This window comes from Branchiostoma floridae, chromosome 1 (genome assembly GCF_000003815.2).
Source record: "Branchiostoma floridae strain S238N-H82 chromosome 1, Bfl_VNyyK, whole genome shotgun sequence".
NCBI classification, from domain to species: Eukaryota; Metazoa; Chordata; class Leptocardii; order Amphioxiformes; family Branchiostomatidae; genus Branchiostoma; species Branchiostoma floridae.
The window spans coordinates 19,481,038-19,499,527 of NC_049979.1; the positions used below are offsets into that span (position 1 = coordinate 19,481,038).

At 38.5% G+C, this 18,490-nt stretch overlaps 2 protein-coding genes and 1 long non-coding RNA gene across 3 annotated transcripts in view; all 3 read left to right on the forward strand.

Moving 5' to 3' along the window:
- Positions 1–10,943, forward strand: part of LOC118411891 (latent-transforming growth factor beta-binding protein 4-like) — a 13,752-nt gene extending 2,809 nt beyond the window's left edge. The window contains exons 3-20 of the mRNA XM_035814423.1: positions 3,323–3,445; positions 3,617–3,757; positions 3,934–4,056; positions 4,702–4,824; positions 5,438–5,557; positions 6,293–6,415; positions 6,546–6,671; positions 6,861–6,983; positions 7,395–7,517; positions 7,675–7,842; positions 8,021–8,146; positions 8,272–8,376; positions 8,667–8,755; positions 9,212–9,400; positions 9,710–9,772; positions 10,079–10,190; positions 10,580–10,893; positions 10,932–10,943. Coding sequence (XP_035670316.1) covers positions 3,323–3,445; positions 3,617–3,757; positions 3,934–4,056; positions 4,702–4,824; positions 5,438–5,557; positions 6,293–6,415; positions 6,546–6,671; positions 6,861–6,983; positions 7,395–7,517; positions 7,675–7,842; positions 8,021–8,146; positions 8,272–8,376; positions 8,667–8,755; positions 9,212–9,400; positions 9,710–9,772; positions 10,079–10,190; positions 10,580–10,893; positions 10,932–10,943 — 2,303 coding nt within the window. The remainder of the gene's footprint in view (positions 1–3,322; positions 3,446–3,616; positions 3,758–3,933; positions 4,057–4,701; positions 4,825–5,437; positions 5,558–6,292; positions 6,416–6,545; positions 6,672–6,860; positions 6,984–7,394; positions 7,518–7,674; positions 7,843–8,020; positions 8,147–8,271; positions 8,377–8,666; positions 8,756–9,211; positions 9,401–9,709; positions 9,773–10,078; positions 10,191–10,579; positions 10,894–10,931) is intronic.
- LOC118428163 lies at positions 5,452–6,409 on the forward strand. The gene is made up of 3 exons (XR_004832615.1): positions 5,452–5,557; positions 5,702–5,824; positions 6,293–6,409. It is a non-coding gene; the product is annotated as an uncharacterized LOC118428163 (long non-coding RNA).
- An 88-nt stretch (positions 10,944–11,031) lies between the features above and the next one.
- LOC118427761 (adhesion G protein-coupled receptor L3-like) lies at positions 11,032–17,012 on the forward strand. Its single transcript, XM_035837690.1, has 12 exons — positions 11,032–11,071; positions 11,299–11,413; positions 11,728–11,819; positions 12,052–12,154; positions 12,430–12,583; positions 12,889–12,988; positions 13,277–13,343; positions 14,060–14,154; positions 14,667–14,793; positions 14,952–14,993; positions 15,298–15,390; positions 15,938–17,012. The coding sequence occupies exons 1-12, from the start codon at positions 11,049–11,051 to the stop codon at positions 16,109–16,111; spliced, it is 1,185 nt and encodes a 394-aa protein (XP_035693583.1). The 5' UTR covers positions 11,032–11,048; the 3' UTR covers positions 16,112–17,012.
- Positions 17,013–18,490: the final 1,478 nt, after the last annotated feature.

Consider the following 18,490-nt stretch of genomic DNA (forward strand, 5'->3'; position numbering starts at 1 on the left):
ATTTCATCTAGATCAGACAACTAGAAGTGGGTCAGGACCATTACTTATTGAACGCCCCTCGTAGGAGTATCGTCTAGTGACCCCGAACCCCCAAGTCAAGACACAGCGCGAACAGTTCAAAATGGTAAGTCGCCACTGAAAATCACAGTTCTTGTTGTTGTTTCAACAATATTTCCGCGTAGAAATGTCAACAAGCTTTGATCATGAGATGATCAGTGAACCGCAATAAATGACTTCCTGACATGAATGCAACTATAGTTGTTAGCCAAGGTTTTCAAGTTGGCGCTGGATGAACCTTGACCTACTACAGGTTGTCTCTGTGTATCTTTTTTTTTTTTTTTTATTGGTATACATATAAGACAAGACACAGTGGTAAATGCACTCTAGCAAAGCTAATTTTAACATTACCACTAGGACATTTGAAAATAAAATAAACAAAGGACAAAACAATGTGAGATCAAATAAAAACAGTAGTACAGCAGTGGGGTGACGGATCCAACAAATAAATATATATATACATACAAGATTTAAAGGAAAATGTCAATCAGTTTGAAAACGGTTGGTCTGGAGTATGTATGTCTGTGTAAGCTGCATGATATGGTTATTTGTTACTGTTGGTAAAGTGGGTGAACCCTTGAGTAAAAGTTGAGTTAAGACTGGGTCAGACGTAGTTTTCAAATCAAGGGTTAAAAGGTCTTGAAGATTGCAGAGAAGGGTTTTTCTAAGATGGTTGTAGTTTGGGCAGTACAATAAATAATGGACAACGCTTTCGCATCGGGAGCCACAGCTACAAGAAGGACTATCGACTAGATTACGTGTGAATAAGCTAAAGTTCAAACTACAGGTCCCGATGCGGAGGCGTGTTAGTAAAACGCAGGCGTACCTGGGGCCATGTCTAAAATGTGTGTTAGGGGAAGGGCGAACCAATTTTATTAAGTAGTTTTTGAATGTTGAAGGATTTAATGACCGAACAGCTAAATCAAGATCATTCCAGTGATATGTAGAATACGGAATAAAGGACCTTTGGTAACGAGTGGTGGTACAAGCCGGTGACTGTAAGTTGTGTTTGTTGCGAAGGTCGTAGGGAGTAAGGGCAGAAACTTCAGGAGTGATCAACTCCTGAAGGTACTGGCGAGTTTGTCCATGAACAATTTTATGAAACATTGTCAATGAGTGAATATAGCGACGGTCAGACAGCTTTTCCCACCCAAGTTCAGAAAGGAGTGACAAATATGAGGATCCTCTCACAGCACCTGATACTGTGAGTGAGCACTCATATTGTACTCTTTCTATACGTCGGGAGTCCGATATAGTGCAGCCATGCCATACTATGTCGGCGTATTCAAGAAGAGGACGAATGAAGGACTTGTAGATAACTTCGAGTACATGTCGTGGCAATTTAAATTTAAGTTTGTTAAGTGTGGACACACGTTTTGATACTTTGGCAATCATGTGTGTAATATGTTTTTCCCAAGACATGGTGGACGTGAGAAAAACACCAATGTGCTTGTGGTCTTTTACAGATTGAATGACACAGTTATCAAGAAAAAGGGGAGGATGGCAAGGGGGATCGATTTTCCTGGAAAAACACATTTCCTCAGTTTTTAAAGGATTCAGTTTCATAAGCCATGTGGAAGCCCAACATGATATCTTACTAAGATCAGAATTTAGACTTGACGCAGTTTCGGTTGGGCTATCCACTATATCTATTAAAGAACTATCATCTGCAAAGAGAAACGGGCAAGATGATAAATCGTCCACCATATCATTGATGTAAACAAGAAATAAGAGGGGGCCTAATACAGAACCCTGTGGTACGCCTGCGCGAATATTACACCAATCTGAGTGCTGGCCATCTATAACTACTCTTTGTACACGATCAGAAAGATAGCTGTGGAACCAATTTAGGACCGGACCCTCGACCCCATTTCTTTGAAGCTTGAAAATGATGCCCTTATGCCAAACTTTGTCAAATGCACGTGAAAAATCTAAATAAACCGCTCGGACCTCTCTATTAGAGTCAAGAGCTTCAAGAATTTTGTCAGTTACACAAACAAGTTGGCCAACTGTAGAATCTCCACGGATAAATCCAGACTGGAGAGAATATAATAAGTTTTGGGACATCAGGTGGTTGTACAAGTGTTTAAATACAATCTTTTCAAGGATTTTAGACAAACAGGGGAGTAGGGATACAGGTCGGTAATTCGACACATCCTCGGGGTCCCCCTTTTTGAAAATTGGTACCACATTTGCTCTTTTCCAGGATTCAGGGAAGACTCCGTGATTTAGAGACAAGTTAAAAACATCTGTGTATCTTTCTTTTGTACATTTTATTGACGTCGACTGTGATCAGATTAGATGCTATTTTCATGAAGATACCAAAATCTTAAGTCACTGTAACCACTCTGTATCACTTCAAGACTGCTTATGACAAAACAAACATATATTTAGTGCCACCGCTGTAAAATGCTCGGCTGTTTTCGGAAGGGCATTTTATGATTTATGGGTCAATCATTCCTTTCTTTCTAATGGCCTATAGCTATATTATAGATATAGGTCATTCTGCTATAACGTTAGTTCATATTTATCCGTTGGGTAACCTATATGCGTTGCTTTTAAAAACAGGGTGGTTGAGATATTACGTCGACAGACGTGGTTTCAGATTGCAATATTTTCAGTATATTGATGTGCCTAAATACCCTGCTTTGGAAAACAACGGATATAGGTTACCCCGCGGATAAAGGGGAACTAGCGTTACCATATATTGTCGCTTTCTACTCACAACTTCTTCATCTGTAAAGGAGACTCATCTAATGTCAACATCTCCGACCCTACCTTCGATGGATGCGGTGCTCATTCGTCATGCGCTGAAAGTGAAACCAAAGGGTTGTACCAGTGTGTCTGTCACCATGGTTACGGTAGTGACGGTTTCTCTTGCCAAGGTTCGTGAGAAGTATCACTGATATATATACAGTGACTTTAGAGGAAATGTAACTGTTTATGTAACGCGAGGTTTCACAATTTGAACTTGAACACATAGATATCTTAAGTGTGAATCGAATATTCCTTTGGGGATTACTGATGTTGTATGGATAGATCGCTTTGACTTCCTTTTCTATATAGTGGCTTTATCTTATACTTGCTGAATATGTCGCAAAGACAGACATTCAAGAAGCAAAACGAGTGAAAAATTCAGTAAAAGCTGATAAAGCCATTTTGATCTTTGAATTAATTTCAATATTTTATCATAGAATTGGTAATTTTTGATATTGCTTTGTTCTAAAAGGATCTGTTTAATGCTTTATTTTGTTTTATGTTGCAGATATTGATGAGTGCAGTGACGGTACACATGACTGTCATCCTGACGCCGAGTGTCACAACAATGCCGGATCCTTTTCATGCCAATGCAAGCATGGATTCATAGGAAATGGGACATCGTGTTCAGGTATATCAAAACTTAATACGTCTTTGCTAGAGTGTCTTGTTGTGCGTTGTACAAAGGTTGACAGATTTGCTGTCTTAAGTTCCATTGATTTAACAGTAGCTTAAGACCACACTTTGATACAGAACAGAACAGGAGAATTAACAACATCGTCTATTATATAAATCTACAAAGCCACGATTTGCGTTACAGATGTTGACGAATGTACAGCAGCAGCGGCTCCTTGCGATCCAAAAGCAAACTGCACAAACACGGAAGGTTTCTTCTTCTGCCTGTGCAACACCGGATACATGGGAAATGGCACGTCATGTGCAGGTATGGAGCAGTTAATACACATCGATGTTTAGTCCTGTAAATTATGAGGTATTAGTGATGGCGAGATACCTAAAAATATTTACGACAAAGTCAAGAACAATGAAATATGTTTCAAGTAGCAAGAGTTACTGAGGTTTAGGGAATCTTGATACGTACTTTTCATTTGATGATTGCAGATATTGACGAATGCACCACAGAAGCACACAACTGTCACATGAACGCACATTGCACAAACACTGATGGATCTTTCTTCTGCACGTGCAACATCGGATACTCTGGGACTGGAACGCGGTGCGAAGGTTGGTACAATTATGGAAAACAGAGGACTGTTTTATATTGTATAGACTGGCAATATTTATGCGTTCTGGCGGCAAACTCCCTCTTTATATGTACCATGTACCTATTAGTAAATTCTTGCTTTAAGCAAAAATCGCTGTAGCCATTTGATTAATTGTCAGGTGTTATCAAACACATATTTATACGTCTGAGATGACAATTTATCAAACCGTTTACAAATTATTATTTTTGCTACTTAGAAACCCTATGTAGTGTCATGTAAATCATATCATTTATTAATTTCATGTAACGTTAACATGTACATCCTAAACGACTGGGGGTTCTTGTCACCCTTACACATTATTACAGACATCAATGAATGTGACGAGGATACAGACGGGTGTCATCAAAACGCTACCTGTACCAACATCCCCGGGTCCTTTTCTTGTGATTGTGACACGGGTTACACTGGAAATGGTAGCGTTTGCACAGGTTAGTCAATACTTTTTTTCACAAAAAGTTGTTGCATATAAGGACTATTTTGTACTGCCATTTCATAAATCCCAATTGACTCTTCACAAAATTATGGTAATCTTTGTTTGTTTGTTTGTTTGTAATGTTTTAATCTCACTGGTTTAGCGATATCTGTGTTTCTGCTCTTCATACAGATATGGACGAGTGCACTAAAGGAACTCACAGGTGTGACTCCAATGCAACCTGTACCAACACTGCAGGGTTCTACATTTGTGAGTGCATGGATGGGTATGGAGGGAATGGTACTTACTGTGCAGGTAGGTTGGCTTCTGACTCATTCACATGATTGTTTACGGAAAATTGCCATAAACGCCATGATGATTCTTAGCAGACAGATCGAGGAGTACTATCTATTGTTATATCCATTCCCTTCTCCCAAATCTATAGCGTAGCGCACATATTTATCTTTATGGTTTCGTCGATTTTGTTTTTCACAGATATTGATGAATGTAACGAAGGTTTGGACAACTGTCATTCTAACGCAACGTGCAGCAACAATGAAGGATCATACTCATGTGACTGCAAAGTTGGGTATTACGGAGATGGCACCTCTTGTTGGGGTAAGGACATTATAACGTTACAGTAACCTACACGATGAATGCATGTGTCCGCAAGATCGAAGTGTTGTCAACATCGTAATAACGTCGTCATAAATATTGTGAGGAAATGATAATATCAGCTTTCAAAATCAATACCAAAATTTATCTCTTCCCTCATGACCTCAGTGAAAAGTGGCTTGCGCTTTCATGAATAAACAAAGGTTCAAACAAACAACAAACAAACAAACCAGTAGATCTATAAAGCTTACGCCCGTACACGTGTAAGGTGATGATTAAGTTCTAAATCGTGCTTGTTGATTTCATACTACAGATATAAACGAATGCAGGACAGGAAGTGACTGCGCTGAAAATGCCACATGTACCAACATAGAAGGGTCGTTCTTCTGTCTGTGTAACCATGGATTCACTGGAGACGGTTTGATTTGTACAGGTACGTATGACTACAAGATTAGTTGTAACTTATATTCCATGTCCGGCATCTAAAATAAGGTTTATCTATTGTAGCATCTTAGAATTCTTCAGAGATTTTAGTTTCCAGGGTGCGATGAATGTTTCAAATCATTTATAATTTCAGATATCGATGAATGTGCTGAGGACACAAATATCTGCCACACAAACGCGACCTGCAGGAACACTGACGGGTCTCATTCCTGTGTGTGTGATGTCGGATTTGTCGGAAACGGTACAACTTGCACAGGTAAGACACACATTTTAGACCGTATGCATTAACTTAAACTTAATAGCAATGATGCGGTATGACAACGTATTATGATGGATGCTAAGAATTTCACATGTATAAGTCTAAAGAAACGACGGAAATTCTAAGATGTGGCTCTTAGCGTCATCAAATATTACGAATGATTATAAGATGAGTAATTGAATTGTCTTTAAAATAGCGAAATGATTGATATGAAATACCAAATTATAATGTATGTTCATATCTTAATTATAATTAAACATTGTTTGCTGAATCAGAAACGGTTTAATTTTGTCATCTCTGGTCTATCTACAATACAGTTTTTATGTCTTAATAACAAACATGTTAGATTCTTTTTGTAGATATAATCAACATAATTAGGTGTAAGAACAGTAGTTAAAACTTACGTTCTTGCATATAAAGTTCCAAAAGTGCTGAAGTCTGAACCTTGCTAACACATCATTTCAGATATTGACGAGTGTAGTGACGGTGTACACATCTGTCATCCTAACGCCACATGTATCAACACTGTCGGTACTTTCTCATGCGAGTGCAACAACGGATACACAGGAGATGGAACCTCGTGCACAGGTACGTTGATATTGAGTGTGCTGAAATTCTATATCTAACTTATCACAACTGTAATCTATTTCTACATTCTGGCATCGTTCGACCTCACGTTGAGTCATAGGTTCACAAATTTTCTTCATTACTATCACAGATGTAGACGAATGTGTATCGGAGACTGAAAACGACTGCGATCAACACGCACTCTGCAACAATACCGACGGTTCCTTCCTGTGTCGGTGTGATGCCGGATACGCAGGCAACGGTACATTATGTACAGGTATGTACCCTCTGGTTGATAACTATCTGTTTAAACAAACCTAACGCTTTCACAAACCAGGTCTCCCACCATACCTATCAAGTTCAAACTTTAGAAATATGGACAAGATTAAATATTTCAAATCATACGATTCTATTATGATTGTATTTTAAAGACAAGATTTCTGACCAATGAATGGCGTTATTTCAGACATCGATGAATGTTCCTTGAGTACCCACGACTGTCACCCTAACGCTACATGCACCAACATTGGAGGGTCCTTTACCTGTCAGTGCAACAAAGGATACATGGGGAATGGCACATTCTGTACAGGTTAGTAGTACAACATAAGATGTAGGCATTGATAGGAACGATAGTGAGATTGAAAATGGCTTAACTTTGCTGCAAACTGATTCTTATTATGTATTAATTGATCCATGTCAAATATGTATCTTATCTAAAATATCTTATAGATAGGATGGGATATCAATATACATATTACCTGTATTGCCCAACGATTGAATCAGAAAACGTATTGCAACTTCTATCACGTTCAAAAAACAATTATTCTAGATTCTTTGATGGAATCGAATTTCTCATACTAGGACCGTTTCTTTTGTAACTACAATCATAAGTCAATATATAGATAAATTTGATCCTTTTATTCAGTTTGTAAAATTATTGTCTAGAAGTTGACATGAGAGTAGAATATGTCATAATATGAAAATGTTAATTGACTTTCAGACGTTGATGAATGCTCCGAGGATTCACAAATCTGCCACCAGAACGCGACGTGCACCAATACGGACGGGTCTTTCTCCTGCACCTGTAATCCGGGCTATGTTGGGAACGGCACGGCTTGTACAGGTACAATTCTAATGGTTTTAATACTTTGACTTGTTTCTCTAAAGCTTCGCAATGTGCATAGATGCGGATGATCTTTTTTATTGCGAATCATAATTTGTATGAATTGTAACAAGGACCGGAATCTTACGTTCCAATAAGAAAAAATATACACTAAGAGAAAAAGAATCATTGATTGATACAATAAAATTTCGTTGTACAGATATCGATGAATGCGCATCGGGAAGCGAAAATGTCTGTGACCAAAACGCAGCTTGCACCAACATTGCCGGGTCATATTTTTGCCGTTGTAACATTGGATATGCAGGGAACGGCACATTTTGTACAGGTACGTAAAGTTTTACACACATTGGAGACTTGACCAGATCTTATAGATCTGACCAGAGTTTGTAAGAATTACATTCAAGTTGTACAGATTGACTGCGGTATGTGACTACAGCTACAAAATGTACTAACTTAAAGAATCTTTTGATTGCGTTGACCGAAGCAGTCGTCGTATTTTGCAGATATTGATGAATGTGAAACGGCAGATAGAAATAACTGTGATGAAAACGCCACCTGCACCAACACTGACGGATCCTTCTTCTGCACCTGTAGTGAAGGGTTCAGAGGAAACGGTACAACTTGCAAAGGTATATCAAGTCCATCATAAATCCCAGAAAATTTCGTTTCGAAATGCAATCTGATGATGAAATTTTCATCAAGACACTTATATTAGTCTGTGACTTATGTATACCATGTCATCGTGTCATTACAGATATCTCATTGACATATTGTCCAAGACAGCGAAGACGAGCCATCATGTGGCCGGAATCAGTCGGAATGACGGTCTGTCACCGCCCCTGCCCCAGAGGATCTGTTGGTAAGTTAGTGATGTTTATTGCTTTATTGTAGATCCATATACGCATTTTGATACCTGTAACAGTAAGATTAGTTCCTAGAATTTACCATCAACACAACAGTACATGAATCCTGCTTCATTGTGAATACGTGTTAATTCAGGATGTGGAACGTGTTTACACGTTGAGTATCATACATTCTAGTACCTTGTATACAACAAGCTAGCATTGACATTAGCCTAAGCTTTTATAATCACCCCATATCTCACAGAATCAAACCAACCAAGTTCGTTCTGTGTTCTGTTATATTAAGGTATCGCTAGCTGGACGTGCGGCAGTAATAGTGCATGGGAGGGAGAACCGGACCTGACCGGATGCCTGTCACATTGGCTACACGATCTGGTGAGTGTCAACCATTATTAGATTAAACCTGACATGACTTTAAAGCTCGGAACTATAACTGCACTTGTCAGAGTCACTGTTTTTGCTGACCCGTAGTATACCAGTGACAAACATAACAAGGAAACACTATCGAGTTATTCTTTTAGCTTATATTTATCCTATCATAGGACTGTAGATTAAATCACATAAAGACAAACATTACAATGAACCCATGTACATGTGTCTGTCTTGCAGACCACATGTATATGTCATTTTCAAAAAGAACATCATGGTATGGACTTTTCTATTGATGATCCGCTATACAGAATAATGACGTTTGCCAGAACCTCATAGATGTCGATCTGTGCTCAAAAAACAAACAGATGTTGCTACATAATGATGATAATAGACACTTTCACCAACATTCTAAATTGAGTAATCTCCAGTTATGGTATCTGTTGTTCTTTGCTTTGCCAGGATACAGATAGGCCGTCTACAGACGTCCTCTTCTTAATGGCCGAACAGTTGGAAAATCAACAACACATGTACGGCGGCGATGTCATCACCTGTACGGACCTTTTTGGACATATGGTTGAGAGACACGAACACGAACTAGACAGTGTGCTGCACGAACATAGGGAACACATCGTCACCAACTTTACTGAGGTATGTGCAAGTTGTATATGTCTTAATGTTGTACTAACGTTATAACGTCAACAAAATTAAAGTCCCGTATAAATGGTACGAGTCCAAGTCAACATTTGTATAAAATCATTTACCTTTTAAAATCTCACTACCCTACTACTTCTTGACAGACTATCTCATCAGATTGGTGTACTACAAAGTATGACAGAGTCACGGTCTGAAATTATTATAGATCTTATCTAGTTGTTTGGTTGTATGTATGCATGGATCACTTAGCCCAAAGGTGTCTAAAGATGTATTTACGATCCTCGATATCTTTATTCCCTATAGTCAATGCTAACATGCGGAAGTGCTCTCCTGAGAACAACCGAAGCTTGGGGTGACATTCCTATGGTGAGTGTCTAAATCATTGTTACTACGCCCCTTGTTTATTTCCATTTATTACAGGTTTATGATAGCAAAATGCATATTGTTATTGTTGGCGTATATGGGCGCCGCCATGTTTGCGCTGCCATATTTGTTTCCGGAAATTCCCGTCATGGTAAGAGTCAAGTAAACATTTTTCGTAATTTGATTTGTTGCACGTGATGGGATGGTATTTTTGAGGAATCGGAATGGTTCTATCGTATATTTGTGGGTCTTGTTTGTCTATGTCTTACCTTATCAAAAGATATATGCTTCTCTTTATCACGCCTGCAGGAACGCCGGTTTGAAGTGGCTCCAGAAATCATGGACAATACCGAAAAGTCAGGTCTTCTCCTGGCGAAGAACGTTCCCAAAGACACTGTCTCAATTACGAGAGAAAATATAGGTAAATTTCAGTATTTTTGTCACCAAGATTCATGGATGTAATCTATGGCAGTAATATCCACGACGTAAGTCAATAAAAAGGTCTACAGATGCTGATAAGGTCACATATAGACTTTTTTACATATGTCAATAAAAGTTAGAAATTCGGGTGTACGATACATAATGCAAAATGAATGGATGACCACCTTACTTGACGTCTTTGCAGCACTTCAAGGAAAGTTCCACAAGTTCCGCTTGTTCTAAGAAACTGGTTCGTGGTCATTTTATGAAAGATGCTGCTTGAAACTTCGATTATGATAGATTATCTGAAAAGGTCCGGTTATGTTATGTTAGACTATCCCAGCAATTTTTAATGCATTTTTTGTAACAATATCGTCTTCTGTCCCACAGTGATGGACATTGTTGCCAAGGGCAACGGAAGACCCATGGACTTTCCTCAAAGGACTGATGAGAGATCCTCCATCTTGGCCCGCATACCGGACTCCATAACGGTTCCCGGAACGAAGCATCGGGTCGTAGCCGCGCTCTACAAAAATCTGGGCCAGTATCTGAAACCTAAGCGGGCTGAGCTACCAGGCCTTAATGACAGTAACCTGGAGACAGACAGGGTACTCTCTCGGGTTATCTCCGCAACCATCGTAGATGACGGCAAACCTGTTGTGCTCAAGGACGGGACTGTCGAAATTTTCCTGGAACACATACAGGTATGTACACATGTAACTACCGTACGATCTCCCGACAGCGTAGCGTTTAGAACAATGAGTCATTCTTTTGATCACCATTACATTATGAGCTAATCGCACATTCACAGATTATTGACATCAAATCGGAACTTTTACAGGCAGTCAACGGATCGACAATGTGTGTCTCCTGGAACTCTGGGTGAGTGGGTCAGGTTTCAAAAAAATTGATTAGATAGGCAATCTCTTCTATACATCCAAGTCTTTACATATTAATCAAAATGTAATTATATGTTGGAAGCTTACCATGATTATCTAGGATGAACGAGAAGTAACCTTTATAACCTTTGAAATCTAAGAAAAAGAAATCTAAGAGAAAGAGTACAACAGTACTAGTTTTCTGTTCCATTGCATTTTTTGTGATTTCAGTGGAAACTGGTCAGAGGAAGGATGTAAAGTGAAGAAAAATGCCACGACATACACCATCTGCGAATGTACCCATCTCACCAACTTCGCCATTCTCGTGGATGTGACTGGACAGCAGGTGGGAATGTAGAATATAATCCACATCCACATAACACAAATCATGTTATCAACTAATCACACTTCATGATACATGCAAAATGAAATTCTAGAATATATACCATAGCTTATATAAATTTTGACAATCAAAGGTTCATTTTCAAAGAATGGCAATTACTGTGACAGTTGCTCCATTGCTTTGATACTGACGGAATCTACTGGTAGGACGAAACGGGATGTTTAAAAGTCCAATAGAAAGCCCTACCCCCATCAGTAATACACACTAACATCACCCCATATAATTTACGACGTTTATTTGCTGTTGTGTTGTTACAGGATCTGTTCGCTCTCCATGTCATCACATACATCGGCTGCATCATTTCCATCCTGTGCCTCTTCATCTGTATCTGTATATTCCTTGGCTTCAGGTAAGGTTTCTAATATCAATATAGCAATATCGTCAATGGCGATTACGATGATGACGATATTGTTGATTGTGACGATGGCGTTGATGATGATAATGATGATGAAAATGCTGATGATTTATATGATGATGTTGATGATGATGATTATGTTCATGGTGATGATGATTATCAATTGGGATGGATATTGTCGATAAATGATTATCTATATTATGGGATGTTCGCCATCTTGTTTCAGACGGGTTCGTTGTTCCCGGACTATCATCCATGCAAACCTGTGTATCTGCCTGCTGTTTGCTGAACTTGTTTTCCTCGTTGGCGTGGACAAAGTTCACAATCCGGTACAACAGCACTCTGTTACATGCTTTAAGTTTCATGTTCTTGCATTTCCATCCCACCATATGGAAGCTTCACTTCCAAAAAGCTTAAAGTGGTCTGGGTTCATTCTTGTCGGGCGGGTTTTCTGCTTGATTCTTCTCTTCTTTTAAGAAAAAGCAAACCTTATATCCTACACTGACATGTTTCTATTTGTTGTGGCATGATATAGTATGACAGTTAACTCGATTAATAACATTATGATGAAACTGATAATAGTGATATGTCCAAATTTGCACAGGTTGCTTGTGACGCGATAGCTATAACCCTTCACTACCTGTTCCTGGCCGTCTTCACCTGGATGTGTGTGGAAGGAGTGGAGCTGTACGTCATGCTCATCAGGGTCTTCAACTTGAAGCGCACCCGGCTGATCTACTATCACATAGTCGGCTACGGTACCGCTTACTTTTTTTGCAGTTCAGTGATAAAACAGCCACAAAGAAAATGGAAAGAATATTCTATACATATAGTCAATGCATGAAATGTACTATGTTCATAAGGAAAGACATGCATACATATATAAGTCTTATAAACTGTAAAATCGTCTCCCGTACACATTCACTGAGACGTTCGTAACGGAGGGAAATGACTCCATTACATAGTACCTGGTGGTATATAGACTCATTGTAGTTTAATACAATAAACGGGAATTGTTGGTGGCACCAGTATGATGATGTACTTTTACACACGTATTTTTCAGGAATACCTGCAATAGTGGTTCTTGTATCAGCTGCCATCAACTATGGGCTTAATCTAGAAGGATATGGAAAATGGGAAGACACGGACGAGAGGCGGAAATAGTAATCCATTCAATGTCAATTGGTTAATACGATTAATCGGAAGTCTGTTGCGAATGATTATACTTAGAATATATGCTGATACTAACCAAATTTTGAGTTACGGATATTTCTTGGTTGCTTTTTACGTCTAATCGATGATATAAGATGTAATTTTCATCTTTCGTTGTTTCCTGTTAGGAAAGGTTAACCTACGAAAATTTTCAAGGTCATCATTCATACTAAATGAATATTTGTACTACATTTTTGTTGTGGCTGTTCATTATCTCTCTGTATTTTTGGATTTGGCAGTTGCTGGTGTTCAGTTAAGAGCAAGTTTATCTGGAGTTTTGTGGGTCCGATGCTGGTGATTATTGCGGTGATTATTCTTCTTTATTTGATCAAGTGCAATATAATGCTGGCATTGACACCCAAAACTAAGGTACCTGTTTCCATATAAATAATGGGATAAGTTAAGCTTTATGCAATGGCATGCGTGACCTAGAAACACTCGGATAAGAAATCAATGCAAATGAAATCCAGACGTCCTTTTAGAAATATATATGGACGAACAATTCATCCAATAGTCCGTTTGATGCTCTGCAAATGTAGTTTAAATTTAGTTGTCTTCATTACATTTGGTTATGAGAAAATACAGTACTCTTTTCAATACTAAAAGCCCAAGTAATTTTGACAGTGAGAAATACTGAATACTCGGATTTAAATAAACTTTAACGTTTTAGCAATTCTGAAAGGATACGTTCCCCAACCGATTACGATTCAACAAAAATCTCCTCCAGGCCGTGACAGCGTTTCGGTCCATCTGTCCAGAACATGGTATACAAATAGACAGTTATGCTACAGTCCCAATGGTTGATAGGGGCCTCATAATCGACGTTCGTAACCGGGATAGCAACACGAGTATTTCAAACCCTTGTCAAACATGCTACTGCAAACAAAACGACCTCAACATTCGGAACAAAATATAGCACATGACTGTATTCTTTTACCTAACGAAACTTTTCAGTACTTTTTCTTGTTTTATTTATACTTTATCAATTTTATGACATTTTAACGACATTATTGCCTTTGCAGGTGAACCTGGGGTTCCTGGTCATGACCCTGAAAGTGATCTACTCACAGAGATCCCATGATAAACAGGAACAGGCCTGGCAGGGAGAAAAATTCAAGTAAAGTATTTTTTATTTAGAATGTCAAGACCTTGTACCACACGTGTTGGGCGATAATGACACCAAAATGCACGCAACTGATCACAAACCAACGAGCAAATTATCAAACAAACTCAAACAAAGACACGGTTTGGCCGAAAAAAGGGAAAGGTTTAATCAAGCAAAACTTTTCCAAAGAAAACACAGCATTACTTAAACAAGTAAATTTATAATAACCTTCATAAACCATGTGGGTGGGTGAAAGGAAGAGCAAATTAAAGAAACCGTGCAGTCCGCTTGCCAACAAGATCTCGGGTGACGTCAAATCACGTGGTCAGGGTCAAAGTGTAACCGGGCCGAACAAAAACAATTACAGTTTGTGATCAATTAATAAAAATTACAAGGTGTAATTTTTCTCATTTTAAATCGAAGCGATCTAAGCATGTTACTGAACTTTCTTGCATTTACCATTTAATTCCAATTAATTCATGAATTGACCAATCAAACTGAAACAGTATGAGGGACCGTTGCAGGTTCTGGATCCGCGTGTCCCTGGCCCTTGTGTGTGTCCTGGGTGTGACCTGGGTGTTCGGTGTGCTGTATGTCAGCCGAGAGACCGTCATCTTTGCCTACATTTTCACCATCGTCAACTCTCTACAAGTATGTCTCCTTGGCTCATAAATATGTACATATTGATATTCATCGCTACAGTTTCTTGGGGGTTTTATGAGTTTCAGTTTGTGATCGTTTAGAAATAATGGCGGCATTGGCCAAGGGGCCTTTTGGTCTTTTGTTTAATTTGTTTGTGTTTTTTTCAGGGCCTGTTTGTGTTTGTATTCCACTGCCTATTGAATGAAAAGGTATGTAGTAGATTTTTAATGTCTGTTATAGAGCTTGTAACAGTGGTACAGATAATGTATCCGACATGATACTTTTACGTCTTCATTACATTATCTTGATAGATGTGTTAGTGCGCAATCGATTCCGTTTCTACCTGTTAAGCTATCATTAGAAAAGAATTAACTTGAATACAGTCTAAATGCCAGAGAAGGTCAAAGTTCATGTCTGGTAGCGTCTAGTGCTTGACACTATCTTTTGATTGCCATTCCGTATCTGTCTATCTTTTTCTTGAATCACATGTCAATAAACTGACTTGCCCACCAGGTGAGGGATGAGTTCAAGCGGCAGATGTCTCGCCGTGCGTGGTGGACTGGCAAGAGGAGGCAAGGATGGGAGACCGGTGCCACAGGGGAACAGGTAAGATATATTTCCATATATACCTATAATCAATATATCAACAAAGCAAAAAAGAAATACTTGAATATTTTTATTTAGCATCCTTTTTTTTGTATCGGTAATCAAAAACTAAAACATGGTTTCCAAGCAAGAACTAAGAGACGCCGGCGGGCGGTATAAACTTCCTGTCGCCTTTAACTAATTACTGACGTCACGAATTGTTATGCCACGCGATTGGTAATTTGAATTCTTAACAAAACAACAGTAGGACATAAACAGTCAAATATCAATGCGCTTACTTATAGTATGGATAACATTTAATATAGTTCTGTTTCACATGTTTGAAATTATTCATTAAAAACATTGTTGCAATCTTTGTGCATTGAATGATATTACTTGTCAGAATGTAGATTATATTCATCCCAAAAGCTCAAGTTAACGTTGGGCCTATTTCGATAAGGAACTAATACCTTTGATGCAATGTAGAATCGTTCAAATTTGGCGTCCCATTCGTACCAAGAAACGTCTATATTTACCCATTCTTTTATTCCTCCCTTTCCCTGAACAGCTTTGGCTGGGTGAAATCACAGACAGTAGGAAAAGCTCCAGTTATCTTACCAGAGACACCGTGGTGACAAGTGAGAGCTCAGAGGGCACAACTTCTGACCGGAGCTTGGTGAAAAATACAAACAACAACAATAGAAGAGGATCCCACAATCCAAAGATCACATCCTTTCGATAAAAAAAACTTGAAACATACTTGAGCGTGTATAATGTTTCTGCTATCACTGAATAGTGAAGACATCAAATGGGACTGGGGCTATGATGCAAGAACAAACAAAGTAATCCAGTTATACTTTCTTACAATGATAAATACTTCTGTCATTTTCAATATTCTATTAATGTCCAGATAACGCTGTATACACGCATTATATTCGTAACTCATATACATACAGTATACAATGTGTACAAGCTTTGTCTTTATCATAACGTATGGTATGTGTGTACATTTAATATCTTGCTTGCTTCTCATGCAATAGTCTTTAACCACTAAAACGTATGTCGATACAAGATACATTACAAATGTATACTACAGTCGGCATTAGACTATCGGTACCGATGTCCGACGTGTTTATGTGTCCATGGCATTTATCTAGATCTATATTATTGCGGCCACATGATAAAATGGTACGGTCGAATTAATCCTAAATCCATGTTATATCTGAATCTCTGAATTGAATACAAAATGTCCAGCTCCGGTGTTCATAGATGTACGAATTAGTGGGATATGAGTTAATTGAATGTAAGGAACTCTCTGAGCAGAGGTTGTTGGGAAGGATTGTATCAAATGGCCCGTTTTCTTTCCACTGGTCCTACCAACATCTGCTTCACGTTGTCAGTATTTTATGCATTGATGTATCGATACATTGTTTTTATTTTTGAGAATCTATGATGACCATTAGATTAGCAAATGTTGCTACAAATAGTGTACGTGTTTATGAATATCTTATGATTCTTTAGAAAGCACACATTATATTTGTCATCTCACGTTATTTTCATTGTTCCTTGTTGTCATTTGTCCATACTCATTTTATTCTGCTGAATTTCAATATAATTTATAATATTAGACTCTTTTTATCTTTCAGCTATATTTACTACGGAATATAAAGAATACTACACACTTACAAACCATAAACGCAATAAAAATTGGCAATGGCAAGAAATACAGGATTTCGACAAGTAAGGATAATAAATTGTGTTTTGCCAAAGATGCGATTTGGGGTTGTCAAATGATAGCTTATGTGTACATAGTGTTCGCAATTCCATCACTGTTATTTGCCCTGCCTTCTATTCATGCATAAACGGCCCCCAATTGATGCTGCCCAATTGTCTACGTGATCTACTATTGTCCTGTGTTATCCTTCTTGCACGTAAAAGAAAATTGGTTTCGAGGTTTCGAGCGACATATAAACAATGAGTCATGCGTCATAGGGTCGAAAGTGCTTGGCTCTATGAACAAATTATTCTTGCCAAATGATGTGAAACGCTGAACAACAACCCCTCTGTCCTCGAGCACGTATTCATCATAAATAACGAATGAAGCACAATTAAGTCCTTGGTACACATAATGTAAATGTAAAGCTACATTACGTCGTCAAACTAGGGTAGAAAAATATACTTTGTGGTTACTAGTGTGTAATGAAGGAATATCAGAAAGGAATGACTACAATACAAATGAATAAACAAAAGGCAAGCCCCTATTTGTCATTTTCGGAGACGTGACGCTATAGAGCCACGCATCCTGTTGTTTGTCACAAGGCAGACATTCCGTCCAATGCTAGAAAGATACTTTACACAAAGAGATAACAAGGGTCATTACGTATACCGTAGATAAACATCTCATGTTTTCAGAAAAGGGAGAGGTATACCCTCAGGTCACGTATTGGGAGAATTAAGCAGGAAAAGGTGGAGCACAACAGTCACGTATCTGAAGAATCTCCCGGTTTACAACTTGTAAACGGAAATATCTTAAGTTTACTGTATTCTAAAACCACGTATTACAAACTTTATTGTTGTGTACTCCTTTCTGGGTGACCGAATATTCTGGCAAAATACGGCCACTCTGTATTCCCTCACTTCAAAGCTACTGAAAACGTGAGGAAAACACAGTTGTAACAAAAACCCCTTACGTTTTGTCCCGTGCCTGCCATATGTACTTTTCACAGGTTGGGCTGGAAGTGACGTTTAAGACGGCAGGAGGGTCACCATGCATTATTGTGCATTTTGTTCACTAGAACGTCTTCATTTTTCTCGAAACGCTAGATGGATTTTTTCAATCCCAATCAAGAATGTTTGAATTGTACTTTGACCAGTTTACCATTCTTGCTCTGTTGTCGTAGCGCTGTTTGCCATAACCATATTCAATAGATTATCTTTCGAGCAGAAAGTTGCGACCCAACTTTTAAGCACCTATATTGTAATACGTGCCATAACGTTTAGGATAATGATATACGGAATTTGTATTTTCGATGTTGCAATCATTAAAAGGCATAACGACATTGTATAAAGTCGTTTTCATGTCTTAAAAGACATTGTCACATGTATCACGTACATTTTCACA

What these genes read in the sequence shown, in the direction of transcription:
- LOC118427761 (XM_035837690.1), top strand. Translation starts at nt 11,049, where the DNA reads ATGTGTGTCTCCTGGAACTCTGG. An exon ending in TGGATGTGACTGGACAGCAG is followed by an intron (nt 11,414 to 11,727) that starts GTGGGAATGTAG and finishes GTGTTGTTACAG; the next exon opens with GATCTGTTCGCTCTCCATGT. An exon ending in ACGGACGAGAGGCGGAAATA is followed by an intron (nt 12,989 to 13,276) that starts GTAATCCATTCA and finishes TGGATTTGGCAG; the next exon opens with TTGCTGGTGTTCAGTTAAGA.